The sequence below is a fragment of the Xenopus laevis genome, chromosome 3L, assembly GCF_017654675.1.
Source record: "Xenopus laevis strain J_2021 chromosome 3L, Xenopus_laevis_v10.1, whole genome shotgun sequence".
In the NCBI taxonomy this organism is placed as follows: domain Eukaryota; kingdom Metazoa; phylum Chordata; class Amphibia; order Anura; family Pipidae; genus Xenopus; species Xenopus laevis.
This window is the reverse complement of record NC_054375.1, coordinates 34,124,671-34,143,269: the sequence shown is the minus strand read 5'-3', so window position 1 is coordinate 34,143,269 and position 18,599 is coordinate 34,124,671. Positions and strand designations below refer to the sequence as shown.

Sequence of the window (18,599 nt, the reverse complement as noted above, 5' to 3'; positions counted from 1 at the left end):
CACAGGTCTGGTTGTTCTGGGTAACAGATCGCATACCTGTATATGTAGCTGGTCTATTTATAGCAGTGCTTGGCTAGTTTACAGATGGTATGATAAGGCTTATTTACAAGTGCAAACCAAATAAAATGTCAGCAAAACTGTGTGTGTTTGGACATTATTGACAAGTTATTTTTATGCTACATGGACTCCTTACATCACCAATTTATTAGGCCTCCTCTGATGAACTAGGCACAGTTTCAAAGTATACGGTTCACAGATGCAAGTTAGAGATGAAAGTAACACCTGCATGAATAGGTTCTACTTTCAGAGCTCCCATAGTGTGTTGTGGAAATGCATCACTACATCTTCCTATGCACAATAATATCTTTTTAAATAAAGCATGCAATACAACAAAATATGCAGAATAAAGCTATCTAGTGTTATATCCATTTTTTTTCCAAGTTCTTTATGTTAAATGCTTGCATGGCCAGTCATATTTTACTTTTTCTGTTAAGTGAACTTAACCGAATTTTTCAATATGGAAAATAATTTCCTAAACTAATTAAATCAGCATAAAATACAGTGATTAATTTTTTTTATATGTTTTGTGTTTGTGTGTGTGTGCTATAAAGGTAGTATAAAATATTATGATCAAAAAAACATGTTATTGACATGAAAACAAAAATCCAAAAAGACACTTTTAAAAATATGTTACATTATTGAATTTGTGACACAGCAGATCTGAGTTCTTATTTATTTTCAACAATGTAAGTGACCTACATTTGTTTTCATAAAATTAATGAAATGCTTTATTTTATTTTAAATTGTGGGTGACGTTAATACTATTAACCAGAAGAGGGCATCCTTGTCATCCAAGATCCACTAGATCAGTTCATAATGTTATCCCTCCCCACTCCTCCCTCTGAATCACAAAATACCCCGCCCATCTTTTCACTGCCTAACAAAGAATAGCTGCTGATGTCGGTCAATATGAAAATTCCAGGGATATTCTGAATGCAAATGAAAGGATTATTTTTCATCAAAAGAGCATCAAAACCGTAAATGGATTTTTATATGGATTTATAATCAATTATATTAACATAAAGGGATCTAAGATATGGACTTCCAAAGCCCAGGAAAAGATTGGAAATGGCAAGTAGTATATTTCTATATATTTTATTGCTGGGGCTGGGTAAATGGACAGCTTCACTATTCTGTTGCAGAGGAGTCAGAGCCAGGGACATTGGTAGGAAATGTGGCTCAAGATCTTGGGTTGTCTCTGGCTGATATTGAGAAACGGAGGTTGAGTTTGGGATCTGATGGAAACAACAGATATTTTATTGTCGGCCAGAAGACCGGAGAATTGACTGTTGGAGATAGGATTGACCGAGAATATATATGTGGTTCCAGCTTTACATGTCTACTGCCTTTAGAGTTAATCACTGAGGATCCGTTCGAGCTGTTCAGTATAGAAATAGAAATATTGGACATAAATGATAATTCCCCTACATTTTCAACTGCTGATCAGATTATTAAAATTACTGAGATATTTGCAAATCCAGGAGTTAGATTTCCTTTAGTCACTGCTCAGGATTTAGATGTTGGTGTTAATGGTGTGAGTAAGTACCAGATAAAATCAAACCCATATTTTTCATTGTCTGTAAAGAATAGGAAAGATGGAGCACTTATTGCAGAATTAGTACTGGAAAAAATATTGGATAGAGAAGAAAAAGGAAAACATGAACTCGTGCTTACTGCATTGGATGGGGGAGAACATCCAAGGTCTGGTTCTACTCAGATAACCATTTATGTGCTAGATGTTAATGATAATGCACCAGTATTTAATCAAGCCAATTATAAAATCAATATATTAGAAAATCTCCCTTTAAAAACAGTTGTTGCAAAACTTAATGCCACAGATTTGGACGATTCTGTCAATGCTGAAATTAGTTATTCTTTTGATGAGCATACATCGGATTCAGCAAACAAAATATTTGACATAGATCAACAGACAGGGGAAATATATATTAAGGGATATGTGGATTATGAAGTCTCAAATTCTTATGAGTTATTTGTCAAAGCAATAGATGGAGGGACACCAAAACTAGAGGGACACTGCCTCATCCAGATTGAAGTGGAAGATGTAAATGATAATAGCCCAGAAATTATTTTTACCTCTAAGACTAAGGAAGTGCCTGAAAATGCCCCAATAGGAACTGTGGTTGGATTTATCACTGTGAGAGATAAAGACTCAGGGAGGAATGGAGAAGTACAGTTGGATGTATCATCAAATTTGCCTTTTAAAATTAAGCCCTTCAAAAGTAGATATTCATTGGTTACTAGTGAATATTTGGACAGAGAGAAGACTGCACAATATACTATTCAAGTTACAGCTTCTGATTTAGGATCACCAACATTAAGTAATCAGACTGCAATTATTCTCAATGTTTCCGATGTCAACGATAACCATCCAGTGTTTTCTCAGCCTGTTTACAATGCTCATATAAAAGAAAACAATGAACCCGGTACGTTATTATGTACTGTTTCTGCCACGGATCCTGATGAAGGATCAAATTCAGAGCTGACGTATTCAATAAGTGAAAGTCAAATTGATGGCTCTTCTGTATCTTCATTTTTGTACATCAATCCCATTAATGGTGATATTTATGCCCAGCGTTCTTTTGACTATGAACAATTTCAAGTTCTTACTGTAACTGTGAGAGTGGGAGATTCAGGATCTCCAAAATTATTTTCAGATGTTTCACTTTACATATTTATTTTAGATACAAATGATAATGCTCCCACTGTGCTATATCCTGGGGATTCAAAGGGATTTATAGCACAAGAGAAGATTCCACAGTCTGCTTCTGCTGGCTATTTGGTTAGCAAAATATCTGCAATGGATCTTGACTCTGGACACAATGCTTGGCTTAGCTACAGGATTATCGAGCCTTTAACTCAAACTTTGTTTGAGATCTCTCAATATACAGGAGAAATAAGAATAATACGAAGTTTCCTTGAAGTGGATAGTAATGAGCAACATCTTGTCATTTCAGTCAGTGACCACGGGGAACCAGCATTATCATCAACTGTTACAATGATTATAAATTCTGTTGAAAATATCGCAAAAGAGTTGCCACAATCTCAGGACTTGATCCCTCATTCTCAAACATCTCCAAATATGACTTTGTATTTAATCATTTCACTGGTTGCCATAAGTTTAGTTTCTCTTATTACTTTCCTCATCTTGCTTATGAAATGCTTAAAAAGGGACAGTTTTGGAAGTAGCTGTGGATTTTGCTTTTCAAGCAAATACCAGACAAAGCATTACACAGACCAGTATAAACCAACACTTTACCTGAACTCAGACGGGACTTTGAAATACATGGAAGTGAGGATGGTTCCCCCAGAATCCCAAGGGCAATGTTATCAGGCTTGTTTCCCTTCTGCTTCTGAGAACAATGATTCTACAATAACCTTTCCCCAGGTAAAAGATTTTTGTGACACTGATCGTACAGTTATTACCAATATTAATAAGCTTAATCAGGTTTGATGATCATTACTATTTTTGTCCAATACTTTATTTAATAGGGATATAATTATTAAATGAAGTTTCCTTAATTAGAAAAGTAGTTATTCAATCAGCATTTAAATGTTTCCTAATTTAAACAAATTTGCATTTTGTCTTTTTGTTTTTTTTTAAAGGAAAATGTTGGAAAAATAGTTTTCCCAGTCTGTTAAAAATATTTTGTCTATGTGCAGTCACTTTTTTTCTCTTCAAATATAAAAATTAAATATTAAAATATATTAGGATTAAATGGTTTAAACCTGCCTTCATGAATGTGATTCTGATCTCCGTGAACATGCAGATTGCAGTTGGTATCACAAGCATTTCTGGTCTGATTGGGAAGTCCACTGTACAATAAGTTTCAAGTTGTAGCTATAGTAGCGAATTTGAAGGTTGCCGTGTAGATCTGCAATTTCTATAACAAATTAATTGATTTTCTATACCCTACTTCCTTGTAAATATAGTTACATTGTCCCCTATGTCTGTTTTGTTTAATGTTTTTAATTAGGGCCAGATTTATTAAGGTACAAATAGTAAATTCGAATTTGAATTTTCAAAATTCTTTTTATATCAAAACTGACAAATTTGAATTTAAAAGCACCAACTCGAATGTAAATTGGAATGTGAGATTTATCACACCTCGACCATGGAAACAGTTCCAATTCAAATATTCACCACATAAAACTTGCCGAGTTCATTTACAAGTCAACAGCAGAGGTCCGTTGAACCATTTGAATATATTAATTGTCTTCCTGACATTCAAGGTTTTTTTTCAGAGGAAATCTTGATTAGAATTTTTGGGCCGGGACTATTCGATCGAATATTAGACGTTCAAGTTTTTTCATAAATGACCTCTCATTTGAGTTGTGAGTACATTCAAATTTATAAAAATTTTGCATAAATTTGAAATTCTACCTTTGATAAGTAACTCCCTTAATGTTTACTTATTAAATAATACAATTTGTATGCTAACATCACTAAAGAATGAGACTTTCTTGCATAATTCATTTGAATTAGTATGCTGGATGATGCTAAATGTAATAGAAAATATTTATACACACATTGAAAGCATTAATGTCTGGCCATTCAGTTTGTATAACTGCAGAAAACAAAGGAACAGAAATGTTTATCAAAGTCTCTATCTTTATCGAGATGTGAAATATTTCTGTGGAATGTATGTATGTATTATTTGTATGTACCAAGTAATGCTTAGTCATTTAGGTGACGTCATGGTGATAGAGGGGAGTGAACATTGTAGGCAGAAGGCCCTTTAAAATTTACCTGCCCATTTCCCCCATTTTTACACCCTAGGCAGCTGCCTCTCCTAGTTCCAGACCTGATGTTTACTATGCCATGCGTTAATGTGCCTTAATTCTGGGAGTCATTCAATACTGAGGTCACTCTGCATTTTAAAGCTGGAATTTAAAAATATTGTATGCATCAATTTCCCTTTTAATCATAGGAGTCACTGTGCTTTTTTCATTATGAGAGACACTGTGACATTAAAGGGGACCTGTCACCTAAGCAATAAATCAATTTTTTCTGCTTTCATGTTAATCAACAAAAAAAATACTTCCACTTCTCAAATTAGTCAAACCTTGTTGCTTAAATTCTTTTAGAATCAATGTAAGCTTTGTGTAAAAAGCAACACCTGATGTATGTGCCCAAGTACAGCTGTGTAAGTGTGTGTATAGACAGCAGTGACATTACTTCCAAGGGGCAGGGGATGCCCGACACAGCTGCAACCAGAGGAACAGGGGTCTGGCTGGAGTCCGGGTGCATGTCCAGCACCCAGGCCTGGGTACGCTAATTAAGTCACTGATAGGCAATAGGAGGGAGGAGCATGTAAGGGGCAGAATGGGGAGTGCTATATGTGAAGTTTCTATGACAGTATCATAGAAGCAGGGAAGACAATATATGACAGCTGTGGTTTATAAATACATTTTTGAGAAACAATTTGAGTTTCATGTTTAATTTTAAGGAGTTTTATACTTTTTATTGTTTTAATTTTCGCTGACAGGTCCCATTAAATGCTATTCTAGCTCACTATACTTCTTAGTACTGAAAGTCACTATACCACATAATTGTGTGGATTGCTGTGTTTTTAAATTATATAATATATATATTTTTTATTTTTACAAACACAAAAATGCAACATGTAAAAAACAAGAAAAATGAAATACAGGGAACAGAACAGACCATCAATTTTCCAAATGTTATCAAAGTTAACCTCTATTATACAAATGTTGCATATTTTTTGTTAGTCATAAAAGAAAAAATTGTTTTTTCAGTCATTCATATGTAAAGGAGGAATAGAGCACAACCTTCACTAAGAAGCTGCATCTCCGGGTGCATGTCCAGCACCCAGGTCTGTCCACGCTAGTTATGCCACTGATAGGCAGTAGGAGGGAGGAGCAATGTAAGGGGCAGAATGGGGAGTGCTATATGTGCTATGACGGTATCATAGAAGCAGGGAAGACAATATATGACAGCTGTGGTTTATAAATAAATTTTTGAGAAACAATTTGAGTTTCATGTTTAATTTTAAGTAGTTTTATACTTTTTATTTTTTTAATTTTCGCTGACATGTCCCATTAAATGCTATTCTAGCTCATCAATGTGTACAGGCATACCAAGTTAACCTCTATAATACAGATGTTGCATATTTTTTGTTAGTCATAAAAGAAAAAATAGTTTTTTTTCACATGTAATGGAGGAATAGAGCACAACCTTCACTAAGAAGCTGCATCTCCCTTATAGTCCTATGATGTTCACGCATGTCCACCTGTCTACATATTGGATCACTGTATGTTTTAATACTGTTAGTTACTATATTATTTAAGCCATTATGGGTCCCTAGGCCATGTCTTGCTGGTAGTCACTGTGCTATTAAAAGTGGGGAAATCTACAGCAGTTTGATCATTGTATTATTTTTATTTTTGTTATTATGCAAACAGGACAGATTTTGCACATTTTGTTTCTTTTGAGTGTTACTGCTAATTTGTCTGAAGCCTGTCAAATTCCTAGTTATGCCCATACTGCTTTACTGTATTTTCATAGCAAAGATTCCTTAATATTCTCCAGTTTCCTTGGGCCCTTAATCCAGTCCTGACAATGGGTATATCAGTTATAAGACTCTGTATTTTTAACATTTTGTTTAATATTAGAACTTTTTTTCTAGACTTACAAATAACAAATGTAATTAGCCAGTATTAGATAATTTAGGACAAAAACTTTAATTTACAATTTTGTTAGGAAAACTATAATGGATGCAATATTACTATTTCTAAGAAACTCTTCATACTATAGCCTAAAATACTTGGTGAAATGAACACTTTTGGCCAGGAGAGGGCAATCCTGTCAACTATTTCTTTAGCTAGACCATTTTTCAGCTATTCGCCATGTTATACCTTCACACTCCTCCCTCTGATTCTCAAAAAGCACCCTCCCATCTTTTCACTGACTAACAAAGAATAAGCTGCTGTTGCTATGAAAATTCCTGGGATATTTTAAAGGATTATTTTCTTGTCAAAGGATCAACATCAAAGCAAAAGATACATGGATTTTTAAAAGGATATATGTTCTATTATATTAGATAAAGGGATCTAAGATATGGACTTCCAAAGCCCAGGAAAAGATTGGAAATGGCAAGTAGTATTTTTCTTTTTCCTTTATAGCTGGGGCTGGGTCTCTGGGCAGCTTCGGTATTCTATTCCAGAGGAGTCAGAACCAGGGACAATATCAGGGAATGTGGCTCAAGACCTGGGGTTAAACCTGGCAGATATTGAGAAACGACAATTGAGTTTAAGATCCGGTGGAAATGACAGATATTTTATTGTTGATCAGAAAACCGGATCTTTGATTGTTAAAGATAGGATTGACAGAGAAAGCCTGTGTGGTTCCAGCTTGACCTGTTTGTTGCCTTTGGAACTAGGCATTGAAAAGCCTTTTGAACTGTTCAGTGTAGATATAGAAATATTAGATATTAATGATAACTCTCCTTCTTTTTCATCAGCTGATCAAATTATACAAATTATAGAGCTATTTGCAAATCCAGGTGTTAGGTTTCCTCTAGCTACGGCTGAAGATTCTGATGTCGGAATCAACGATATTAGGCAGTATAAGATAAATGAAAACCCATTCTTTTCATTGTCTGTAAAGAATCGGAAGGATGGGACGCTCGTTGCAGAATTAGTACTTGAAAAAAAATTAGATAGGGAGGAAAAAGGGCAACATGAACTATTGCTTACTGCATTTGATGGGGGAGAACAACCACGGTCTGGTTCTACCCAAATAACAATCATTGTCTTAGATGTTAATGACAATGCCCCAGTGTTTGATCAGCCAAGTTATAAAATCACTTTACTCGAAAATCTCCCTTTAAGGACAGTCGTTATGAAGCTTAATGCCACAGATCTAGATGAGGGAGTTAATGCTGAAATGAGTTATTTTTTTGATTATCACACATCAACTGCAGCAAAAGAAATATTTGATTTGAATCCAAGCACAGGGGAATTATATATTAAAGGATTGGTGGATTTTGAAGAGTCACATTTTTATGAGTTATATGTCAAAGCAATAGATAAAGGCACACCAAAACAAGAGGGACGCTGCATCATCCAGATTGAAGTGGAGGATATAAATGACAATACCCCAGAAATTATTTTTACTTCTAACGCCAATGAAGTGCCTGAAGATGCTCCAATAGGAACTGTAGTTGGATTTATCACTGTGAGAGATAAAGACTCAGGGAAAAATGGAGAAGTACAGCTGGATCTGTCATCAAATTTGCCTTTTAAAATTCAGCCTTTCAAAAGCAGATATTCATTGGTGACTAGTGAATGGTTGGACAGAGAGAAGACCTCACAATATACTATTCAAGTTTCAGCTTCTGATTTAGGATCGCCGACTTTAAGTAATCAGACTGCAATTGTTCTCAATGTTTCAGATGTCAATGATAATCGTCCAGTGTTTTTTCAGCCTGTTTACAATGCTCATATAAAAGAAAACAATGAACCTGGTACTTTATTATGTACTGTTTCTGCCACGGATCCTGATGAAGGATCAAATTCAGAGCTGACGTATTCAATAAGTGAAAGTCAAATTGATGGCTCTTCTGTATCTTCATTTGTGTACATCAATCCCAATAATGGTGATATTTATGCCCAGCGTTCTTTTGACTATGAACAATTTCAAGTTCTTACTGTAACTATAAGAGTGGAAGATTCAGGATCTCCAAAATTATTTTCAGATGTGTCACTTTACATATTTATTTTAGATACAAATGATAATGCTCCCACTGTGCTATATCCTGGAGATTCAAAGGGATTTATAGCACAAGAGAAGATTCCACAGTCTGCTTCTGCTGGCTATTTGGTTAGCAAAATATCTGCAATGGATCTTGACTCTGGACACAATGCTTGGCTTAGCTACAGGATTATCGAGCCCTTAACTCAAACTTTGTTTGAGATCTCTCAATATACAGGAGAAATAAGAATAATACGAAGTTTCCTTGAAGTGGATACTAATGAGCAACATCTTGTCATTTCAGTCAGTGACCACGGGGAACCAGCATTATCATCAACTGTTACAATGATTATAAATTCTGTTGACAATATCGCACAAGAGTTGCCACAATCTCAGGATTTGAGCCCTCATTCTCAAACATCTCCAAATATGACTTTGTATTTAATCATTTCACTGATTGCCATAAGTTTAGTTTCTCTTATTACTTTCCTCATCCTACTTGTCAAATGCTTAAAAAGGGACAATTATGGGAGTAGCTGCGGATTTTGCTTTTCAAACAAATACCAGACAAAGCATTACACAGACCAGTATAAACCAACACTTTACCTGAACTCAGACGGGACTTTGAAATACATGGAAGTGAGGATGGTTCCTCCAGAATCCCAAGGGCAATGTTATCAGGCTTGTTTCCCTCCTGCCTCTGAAATAAATGATTTTAATTTCATGGCGCCTATGGATGTTCCCCAGGTAAAAGATTTTTATGTGAAACATACCTACAGTTAATGAAGTAAATCAAGTAAAAATATGATTAGTAATTATAATTTGTATATTTTTTAACTGGATTACAATTTTTGATTTACCTTGCTGTTAAAACCTTACTTTTTAACAATCTAAAATAGTTTACTTTTAAGTTAACAACAGTGTCTCTATGAGCTGTGCATGTCATTCCACTCTCAGTGTTTATTAAAAAAGGTATGTTTGTAGATGGTATCATAAACATGTGTTTTCGTTAGACGAAGACAAAATATATTTGTCTGATCCCCTTTTTTTAGGAGTTTTTATTTTTCCATTTAATCAAATTAACTTTTATAGAGTTAAAGCAGCAGTTGCTTTAGAGTGAGACTCTATTTCCTAGCACAATCTCTAAATTTGCCATGTAGGTTTGCAAGTCCTAGAGCAGATTAAATGAACAATGTATTAACATCAGTGAAGGGGCGAATTAATTCGGCAGGCGAAATTTTGCGGCAAATTTTCCATTTTCTCTGCCAGCGAAACTGCAGCTAAAATTCACCGCTGCGTCGAATGAATTTGGGTGTGTGTCAGAATAGTCGCGTGCATAAACATTATAACGCGTCAAAATTATTCGGACACCCATTGACTTTAATGCATTTGGCCAAAATTCATGGTTTCATTGGCTTTTGGTAAACATCACATTTTTGTAATAGTGGTAGGTAAAATAAATAGATAGATAAATGAGAAATGGACTCAAGCGAATGAGTAAATATTCTTTCAGTCAAATAATGTGTAATATGTTCCTCACCTACATGTTATGGATAAAAAAAATGCCATCACTAGAACACTGAAACTGTTATTTAAAAGGAATCTATTGCTCCAGAAGTGGAACATTTATAACAGAAGTGCTTTGGTTCTATAAGAAGACTTTGACAATATGCATGCATGTACCAGAATACTGCAAAACAATATTTACAAAAAGGTGTTTAGAGGTTAATTAAGAATTTACAGTTTTCACTTCATTGTTCTCTATTAGGGATGGGCGAACTTGTGGCTTTCGATTCGCCGAATTTCCTGTGAAATTCGCGAAACGGCGAAAAATTTGCGAAATGGCGCCGTTCTCTCTTTTTTGACGGCAGCAAATTTTCGCTGCCGAATTTTCACGGCAGTTTCTCGAATTTATTCGCCGGCGGCAAATTGCGGGAATTTACCCATCTCTATTTTCTATACATTTTAATGAATCATGTTTGCTTAGTTTAAGCTGCCATATTAATACTAATCAAAGCAACCAATTAAAGCTCAGCTGTAAGCTCCAGTGAAACAATTTATGCCAGTGGTCTAATTGTCATGACAATGAAAAATGTTTGTTTTGTCTTCTAAACAATTATTTTTATAAGCTTACTCCTCTTACATATTTTTTGGACTGTTTGTGTTTTAATTAGCAAAAAGCTATGCGAAAATATTCTTAGTATAAAAAAAATTAAGTTTAAGTTGACCTTGTTCCTAATCATTTTCAGCTTAGCCTTTGTCTCTAGTGCTGTTTTTGTAGTAGGTAGTGTTAGAATAATCTGTTGCTCCAATAGTAGAATGTTCATTCACTTTTCCAATATTTTATTTTAATTTAATACCAATTCTTAACAATAAGTTCTAAAATCCTTGATTCAATATTAAAAAAATGCCATAGGAGGTTAGGAATTTGAAAGACTGCAGTGACTGCAAAAATGCATTCTGACACATTATGGTACTTTAAGTTGCACTGTGCTTTTTAATACTGTTTGACACAGTACTATTTAATGTGTGTTACTGTGCCTTTTAATTCTGGAGGACATTATGGTTTTTAATACTGTGAGAGGCTGGGAATCATTGCATAACTGAGTGAGCCAGTATGCCATGGAATGTAACTGTACCATTTAATGCTGGAGGTTGGTGACTGAATAAATTTAATGGTGGCGTTAGCATGACATTTAATCCTGTGGATCGTTGTACCTTTTAATATTGGGAGTACGGTGCATTTTTGATGCTGAGAAACACGGTGCCATTTATTGTGCTAGCACTATGCGTGACTTTGTATTGTGTGGTGGAGTTGAGTATGACACTTTATACTGTACACTAGACAAAACTTAAAAACATATAGTAACTGTGGCTGCAAAAGTGCTAATGGTCTCAAAAAGTAGGCATGGTTTCTGATGATCAGAGCCGGGCCAACCCGGCCAGGCACCCTAGGCAGCCTGGCGGGCCAAGGCGCCGGCTCTGTGCGCGCTCGACTGCGCATGCGCAGAAGCGCATTTATGCCAGTGCCAGACGAGGAGAGACGGGACTGGACACGGGGTAGGCTACAGAGCAGGTACGTGCCTGGCGCCCTCTCAGCTTTGCGCCCTAGGCACGTGCCTACTCTGCCTACCCCTAGTTCCGGCCCTGCTGGTGATTCACAAAACACACCATATTACTATTTTATCAGTAGGCCAATTTACATGTTGCAGTCCTACTCCCTTTAGGCCATTAATCCAGGCCTGCACATGAGCATGTCAGTTCTAAGATATTGTACTTAAGCATCTAATGTTACATTATTTTAAACACAATTTTGTCTTTTTGTGTCATACAATTATGTATTTACCTTGCTAGGGTAATTGCAAGTAAATAAACTACGACCTATTCAATATTTCAACATTCCAAACTTGATGAACTAGTGTGCAAACAGAAGGGGACATTAGGATTATTGGAGGGATCTAAAACTAGGATTCATTTTTCAAGCTAGAATAGGTCTCATATGTTGTAGAAATATAAAATGTAAGTTATTTAAATACAAATTATTTAATTATAATAATTAATGTTTGTTTTTGCAAAAGTGTTTATTAGTCACATAAGTAGTGATGCCAGGTCACTTGTGATCTCTCTCACTCAACCTACATTTAACATTTTTGACCAAATGTATGCAGCCTTCCATTTTATAACATTTTATCACACATGTGGTGGGAGACATTGACTATTTTACATATTGGATCAAATGGGCAAAATGGATCTTTATTGTAATATAAATAAGTTTATTCTGCAGCAGAAAATTGCTGAGGAGCAACATTTGTTTGGTTACTGGGTACTGTAACAAGTCTGTACCAAGATTTATTGTTCTTAGTTTGTGAAAATCTACGGTAATGCGGCTGAAGGGCTAGTATCTTTGTCCGTAGCATATCTCTTTAGTGGCACTTAATATTCCCTATATTCTGTAATAAATATATATGTTTTGCAAATAATTAATTAATTAAACATCTGGAAAGAAGCCCATAGAGCGACCCTAGGACAGGTGAAGCGGAGAGGGGCATGACTGAGGGATGAGTAGACTCTAGTGTGGGTTAAATACATGGCATTATGGGGATTGTAGTAAGGGACATGGAAGGTTTAAGGGAAGGAGCTGAGGTGATAAATAGGAGGGAGAGAAGCGGGAATTCATTCCTACCTTGGTGATGACAGGGGTAACAGTGTTTCCCTCCCGCCCGCCCAAGAAATGGGAGGGTTGGGAGATAAGTTGCAGCTTTGGCGTAGTGGGGGCTGCCCTACTGGGTAGCCAAAAGGGATAAGGTGAGATTGGCCTGGGGCTAGGCTTACGGGCAAGGAGGCACAGCAGGCATGGAAAAAAAGTGATGGAGGCTTAGCCTTAGGCTGGAGAACGGGTTTGTTAACAGGAATACTGTAAATTATGCAAGCTATTGTTAAATGTGTTATGCAGCCTTCAGAGGCTTGGTTTTACACATGTCAACATGTAACTCTTTTGTTATAAAGTAATGATGGTTTTTGGTTTGGTGGATAACTTTGCATAAGCTTGAATAAGGTTATGGAATAAATTAGGCTGCAACCTTTTCATCCAAAGTTATTGTCTGAGTATTTATGGGGGGGGGAGGAAGGTGTTGAGGCCGACATTGAGTCATACTTAAGTCAAGAGACAAACTTCTGAATAGACAAAAATACTGCTTAAAATTCAGATAGACTTAGATATACTGTACAGATGTAATGGTGCAGGTACAAACTGTCTGGGAGACAAACCAAAAGTCATACTGCATATATATATATATATATATATATATATATATATATATATATATATATATATATATATATATATATATATATATATATATATATATATATATATACTGTATTAATATAAATAGTTGAAGAGTCAGTCCACTGGAATACTGCATGATGGGAAACAGACTCATGGAGGTTAAATAAAGGAATCTACTGTAATGTGTAATGAGATATTGAGAGAAGGGGGATCACAGTTAGAGAGAAGTGCTGCAAAGTTGGTGCTGGCACAGTTGCAGGCTGCAAAGTGAGAGGAAAAGTGTCTCAGTGACATATTTTTGTAGATTTTTTGAAAAAGAAAACCAAAACTTTGGAATTGTATGATAACTTATTTGCTTGCAGGGTAGTATTATGAGCATATAAAATAATTATAAAAGTTTTAGCACACATAAGCTATCTTTCTAAATGTATTTATGGTTGTAAAAGAAAACTGAAATACAATAAAACAAAATAAACTCCGAAATATTTTGTGCATTTAACACGATCAGCCAGAAGAGGGCAGTCTTGTCAACCATTTCAAAGCTGCACCAGTAGATTTTGTTCATCATATTATACCTCCACACTCCTCCCTTTGACTCACAAAAGAACCCTCCCATCTTTTCACTGACTAACAAAGAATAGCTGCGGATGTCGGTTGGTATGAAAATTCCATGGCCATTTATTAACATAGAAAGGATCGAAGGATCAACAACCAAAGAGACACATGGATTTTTAAAAGGATCTATATTTTGTTATATTTAAATCAAGGGATCTAAGATATGGACTTCCAAAGCCCAGGAAAGGATTGGAAATGGCAAGTAGTATATTTCTATTTCCTTTATAGCTGGGGCTGGGTCTCTGGGCAGCTTCGATATTCTATTGCAGAGGAGTCAGAGCCAGGAACATTGGCAGGGAATGTGGCTCTGGATCTTGGTTTAAACCTGGCAGATATTGAGAAACGGAAACTGAGTTTGGGATCTGATGGAAATGGCAGATATTTTTTTGTTGACCAGAAAACCGGAGCTTTGACTGTTAGAGATAGGATTGATAGAGAAAGCTTGTGCGGTTCAAGTTTAACGTGTTTATTGCCTTTGGAGCTAGGCACAGATAATCCTTTCGAGCTCTTCAGTATGGAAATAGAAATATTCGATATCAATGATAATTCTCCCACTTTTTCTTCAGATAATCAAATTATAAAAATTACAGAGGTATTTACAATTCCAGGTGTTAGATTTCCTCTAGATACTGCTCAGGATTCAGATGTAGGAATCAATGGTATTAGCCAGTATAAAATTAACCCAAACCCATTCTTTACATTGTCTGTAATGAACAGGAAAGATGGGACACTCATTGCAGAATTAGTACTCGAAAAAAATTTAGATAGAGAAGAAATAGGGCAACATGAACTATTGCTTACTGCATTGGATGGAGGAGAACAGCCAAAATCTGGTTCTACCAAAATAACAATCATTGTCTTAGATGTTAATGACAATGCCCCAGTGTTTGATCAACGAAGTTATAAAATCACTTTACCTGAAAATCTCCCTTTAAGGACAGTGGTTGTGAGGCTTAATGCCACAGATCTAGATGAGGGAGTTAATGCTGAAATGACATATGTCTTTGATCATCATACATCGGCTTCAGCAAAAGAAACATTTGATTTGAATCCAGACACAGGGGAAATATATATAAAAGCAATTGTGGATTTTGAAGAGTCAAATTTTTACGAGTTATTTGTCAAAGCAATAGACAAAGGAACTCCGAAACTAGAAGGGCGCTGCCTTGTTCAAGTTGAAGTGGAAGATGTTAATGATAATACCCCAGAAATTGTTTTTACCTCTAAGACCAAGGAAGTGCCAGAAGATGCTCCTATAGGAACTGTAGTTGGATTTATTACTGTGAAAGATAAAGACTCAGGGAAAAATGGAGAAGTTCACTTGGATGTATCATCAAATTTGCCTTTTAAAATTCTGCCATTCAAAAGCAGATATTCATTGGTGACTAGTGAACATTTGGACAGAGAGAAGACCTCACAATATACAATTCATGTTACAGCTTTTGATTTAGGTTCTCCTGCTTTAAGTAGTCAGACTGTGATAGTTCTCAGTGTATCTGACGTCAATGATAATTCTCCAACATTTTCTCAGTCGGTTTACGATGCCCATATAAAAGAAAACAATGAACCTGGTACTTTACTGTGTACTGTTTCTGCCACTGATCCAGATGTTGGATCAAATTCTGAGCTGACTTATTCTATTGCAGAAAGTCAAATCAATGGTTCTTCTGTATCTTCATTTGTGTACATCAATAAAAATACTGGGGATATTTATTCCCAAAGATCCTTTGATTATGAATCTTTTCAAACTATACAAATAACTGTGAAGGTGGAAGATTCTGGATCTCCAAAATTATCTTCAGGTGTATCAATCTTTATATTTATTTTGGATATAAATGATAATGCCCCCACTGTATTATATCCAGAAAATTCAATGGGGTTCACAGCCCAAGAGAAGATACCACAATCTGCTTCTGCTGGCTATTTGGTTACCAAAATATCTGCAGTGGATCTTGACTCTGGACACAATGCTTGGCTTATGTACAGGATTCTTGAACCTGCAAGTCAAACTTTTTTTCAGATCTCTCCATATACAGGAGAAATAAGAGTAATTCGAAGTTTCCATGAAATGGATAATACTGAGCAACATCTTGTCATTTCAGTCAGTGACCACGGAGAACCAAGTTTGTCAGCTACTGTTTCAGTAATTGTAAATATAGTGGATAACATTGCACAAGACTTACCACAATTTCAGGACTTGATCCCAAATTCTCAAACATCACCAAATATGACTTTATATTTAATCATTTCATTGGTCGCCATTAGTGTAGTTTCTCTTATTACTTTCATCATCTTGCTTGTGAAATGCTTAAAAAGGGACAATTATGGGAGTAGCTGTGGATTCTGTTTTTCAAGCAAATACCAGGCCAAGAATTACACAGACCAGTATAAACCAACACTTTACCTGAATACAGATGGGACATTAAAATACATGGAAGTGAGGATGGCTCCCCCGGATTCGCAAGGACAATGTTATCAAGCTTGTTTCCCTTCTGCTACGGAAAAGAAATATTTTACATATATGAAGCCTATGGATTATCCTCAGGTGAATGATTTTTTAGGTGATGCTGAACCCAATAATGCAACCAGTACTGATGAAATAAACCAGGTGAGCATAGATTATTTGTGGTACTATAAGCAGCATTTGTTTCCTTGACATGACAGATCCTATCCTTGAAATAATGGTGCCTTCCATGTTTCTCTGTTGTAAGTGAGAATGGATAAAGTGCTGTGTTTATTAATTTATTTGCAGGAGTGTAAAAGTGAAAAATAAACATTTTACTTTCAACCCTTTGCCTACCAATAACATAGATTCTACATTGTCAGCAAGAAGGTTAAGAACTTGCCAAGTATATGCACTCTTGATTCCATTTGTGGGTTAAATCTAATATTGTTTTTGATAGGGGACTTGGATATTACACTTCTCTGGGTAAGGGGCTAATGTAAATGATGATCATTGTCTTCAAAGTGGTAAGACATATATCAGCCCTATATAAATGAAGGATAACAATAATAAAAATCCCATGCACTAATGCAGTTTAATTTACGCTAACTGGATCTTTTTTAAACATGCTCAGCATTATTTTAAAGTCTACCAAGTCTTGTAATAAAAAAATGGCTTATTCATTCTAATTCCATGTTTATCACTTTAATAGTCTGCATTTAAAATATTGTTGGGTCTATGCTGCCAGCCTTTTAATTTATTTTATAAAAAAAAGTGTAAAACCTCAAATGTTTTGAGTAGAGGAAATCAATCCTGCTACATAGGCAGAGGAAGCCATAAAATGTACCACAAAATGACAAAGCAAATTGATGTCTTATATAGCAATTACACAATTAGTGCTATGGTGTACTGTGTGTCATTTCTGCTAGTATTTTGGGTCGGGTCCGACTGGGCCAGCAGGAAAAACGGGAAAAACCCCTGTGGGCCCTGGTGCTTTTGGGCCCCACCAGCCCAGACCCAATGGGTGGTTATGGGGCCCAGAGGATGGTGTGGGAGGCCCCTGAGGCTGCAGGCCCAGTGGGTCCTGGACCCCCCAGTCCGACACTGATTTTGGGCAATGCCCACCACATTTTTAACTTCTCCTTAAACACGTTTTTTTTTTCAAATTTTGCAGCAACAAGCTTCATCCAGGTGCAGGCCTCCCAATTTATTTGGCTCTGGGTTTGACAGCTATGAATGAAGTTAAGGAGACTCACTTGTCATCTGTTTTACAGATGGCTATTTATCGAAACTTGAGACCAGGGTCAGACTGGGGAGTCCTACCTACTGTCCAGGGCCCCCCTCCAACCGACCGTGATGCGCCCCCCCCTACAGTGACGCCGAGGGCACATGCATAAAGGCGCCGCGCAGCGCACCTGCGTCATGGTGATCCTAAATGAAAGGTGCTTCGTGCATGCGCAGATGTCGCGGCGCGGCAGCTTCAAAAAAACTTTTTTTTAGATTGGGAGAGGGGACTTGCCCAGCAGGGGCCCATTAAGGTTCGGGGCCCACCGGGTTTTTTCCCAGTGTCCTGCTGGGCCAGTCCGACACTGCTTGAGACCACACAATAGGTCTTTACAATCTGGTTTGATTGCCATTTTTTAAAAAATATTTCTAGCTGCATATTTGCTAATTGTTTTGTATATCGTAAACTTTCAAAACTAAGAAATGTAAAAAACTACTGTATTATTTCAGTTATTAAATAAAGATCTGACAGCATTTTATGACATGTTTTAAGATACTGGGTCTGATGGTCGAACAGCATCATTATTGTACTTTTAATTAATATGCTGTGCAAAAGAAAATTGCTGAGGAGCAGCATTAATTCATGTTACCAGGAATTTGTTGATATATTGCATTACACTAAAGTTTATATTTATATATTATATGCACCAGTTCTTTGTCCCAGGAATATAACA

At 36.2% G+C, this 18,599-nt stretch overlaps 1 protein-coding gene across 29 annotated transcripts in view; it reads left to right on the top strand.

Moving 5' to 3' along the window:
• The window catches only part of pcdhga3.L (protocadherin gamma subfamily A, 3 L homeolog), a 279,136-nt gene that overhangs the window by 163,806 nt on the left and 96,731 nt on the right, over positions 1-18,599 (top strand). For 2 of the 29 annotated variants that reach the window (XM_041584922.1, XM_041584921.1), the window contains exon 1: positions 926-3,466. The exons of 23 other annotated variants lie outside the window; for them this stretch is intronic. In XM_041584922.1, the coding sequence (XP_041440856.1) occupies positions 1,097-3,466 (2,370 nt within the window). In that variant the 5' untranslated portion in view covers positions 926-1,096. Of the gene's footprint in view, positions 1-925; positions 3,467-6,701; positions 9,542-13,978; positions 16,807-18,599 lie in introns of those variants that run through there. 4 more of the 29 variants (XM_041584920.1, XM_041584919.1, XM_041584898.1 and 1 more) reach the window with 2 other exon arrangements.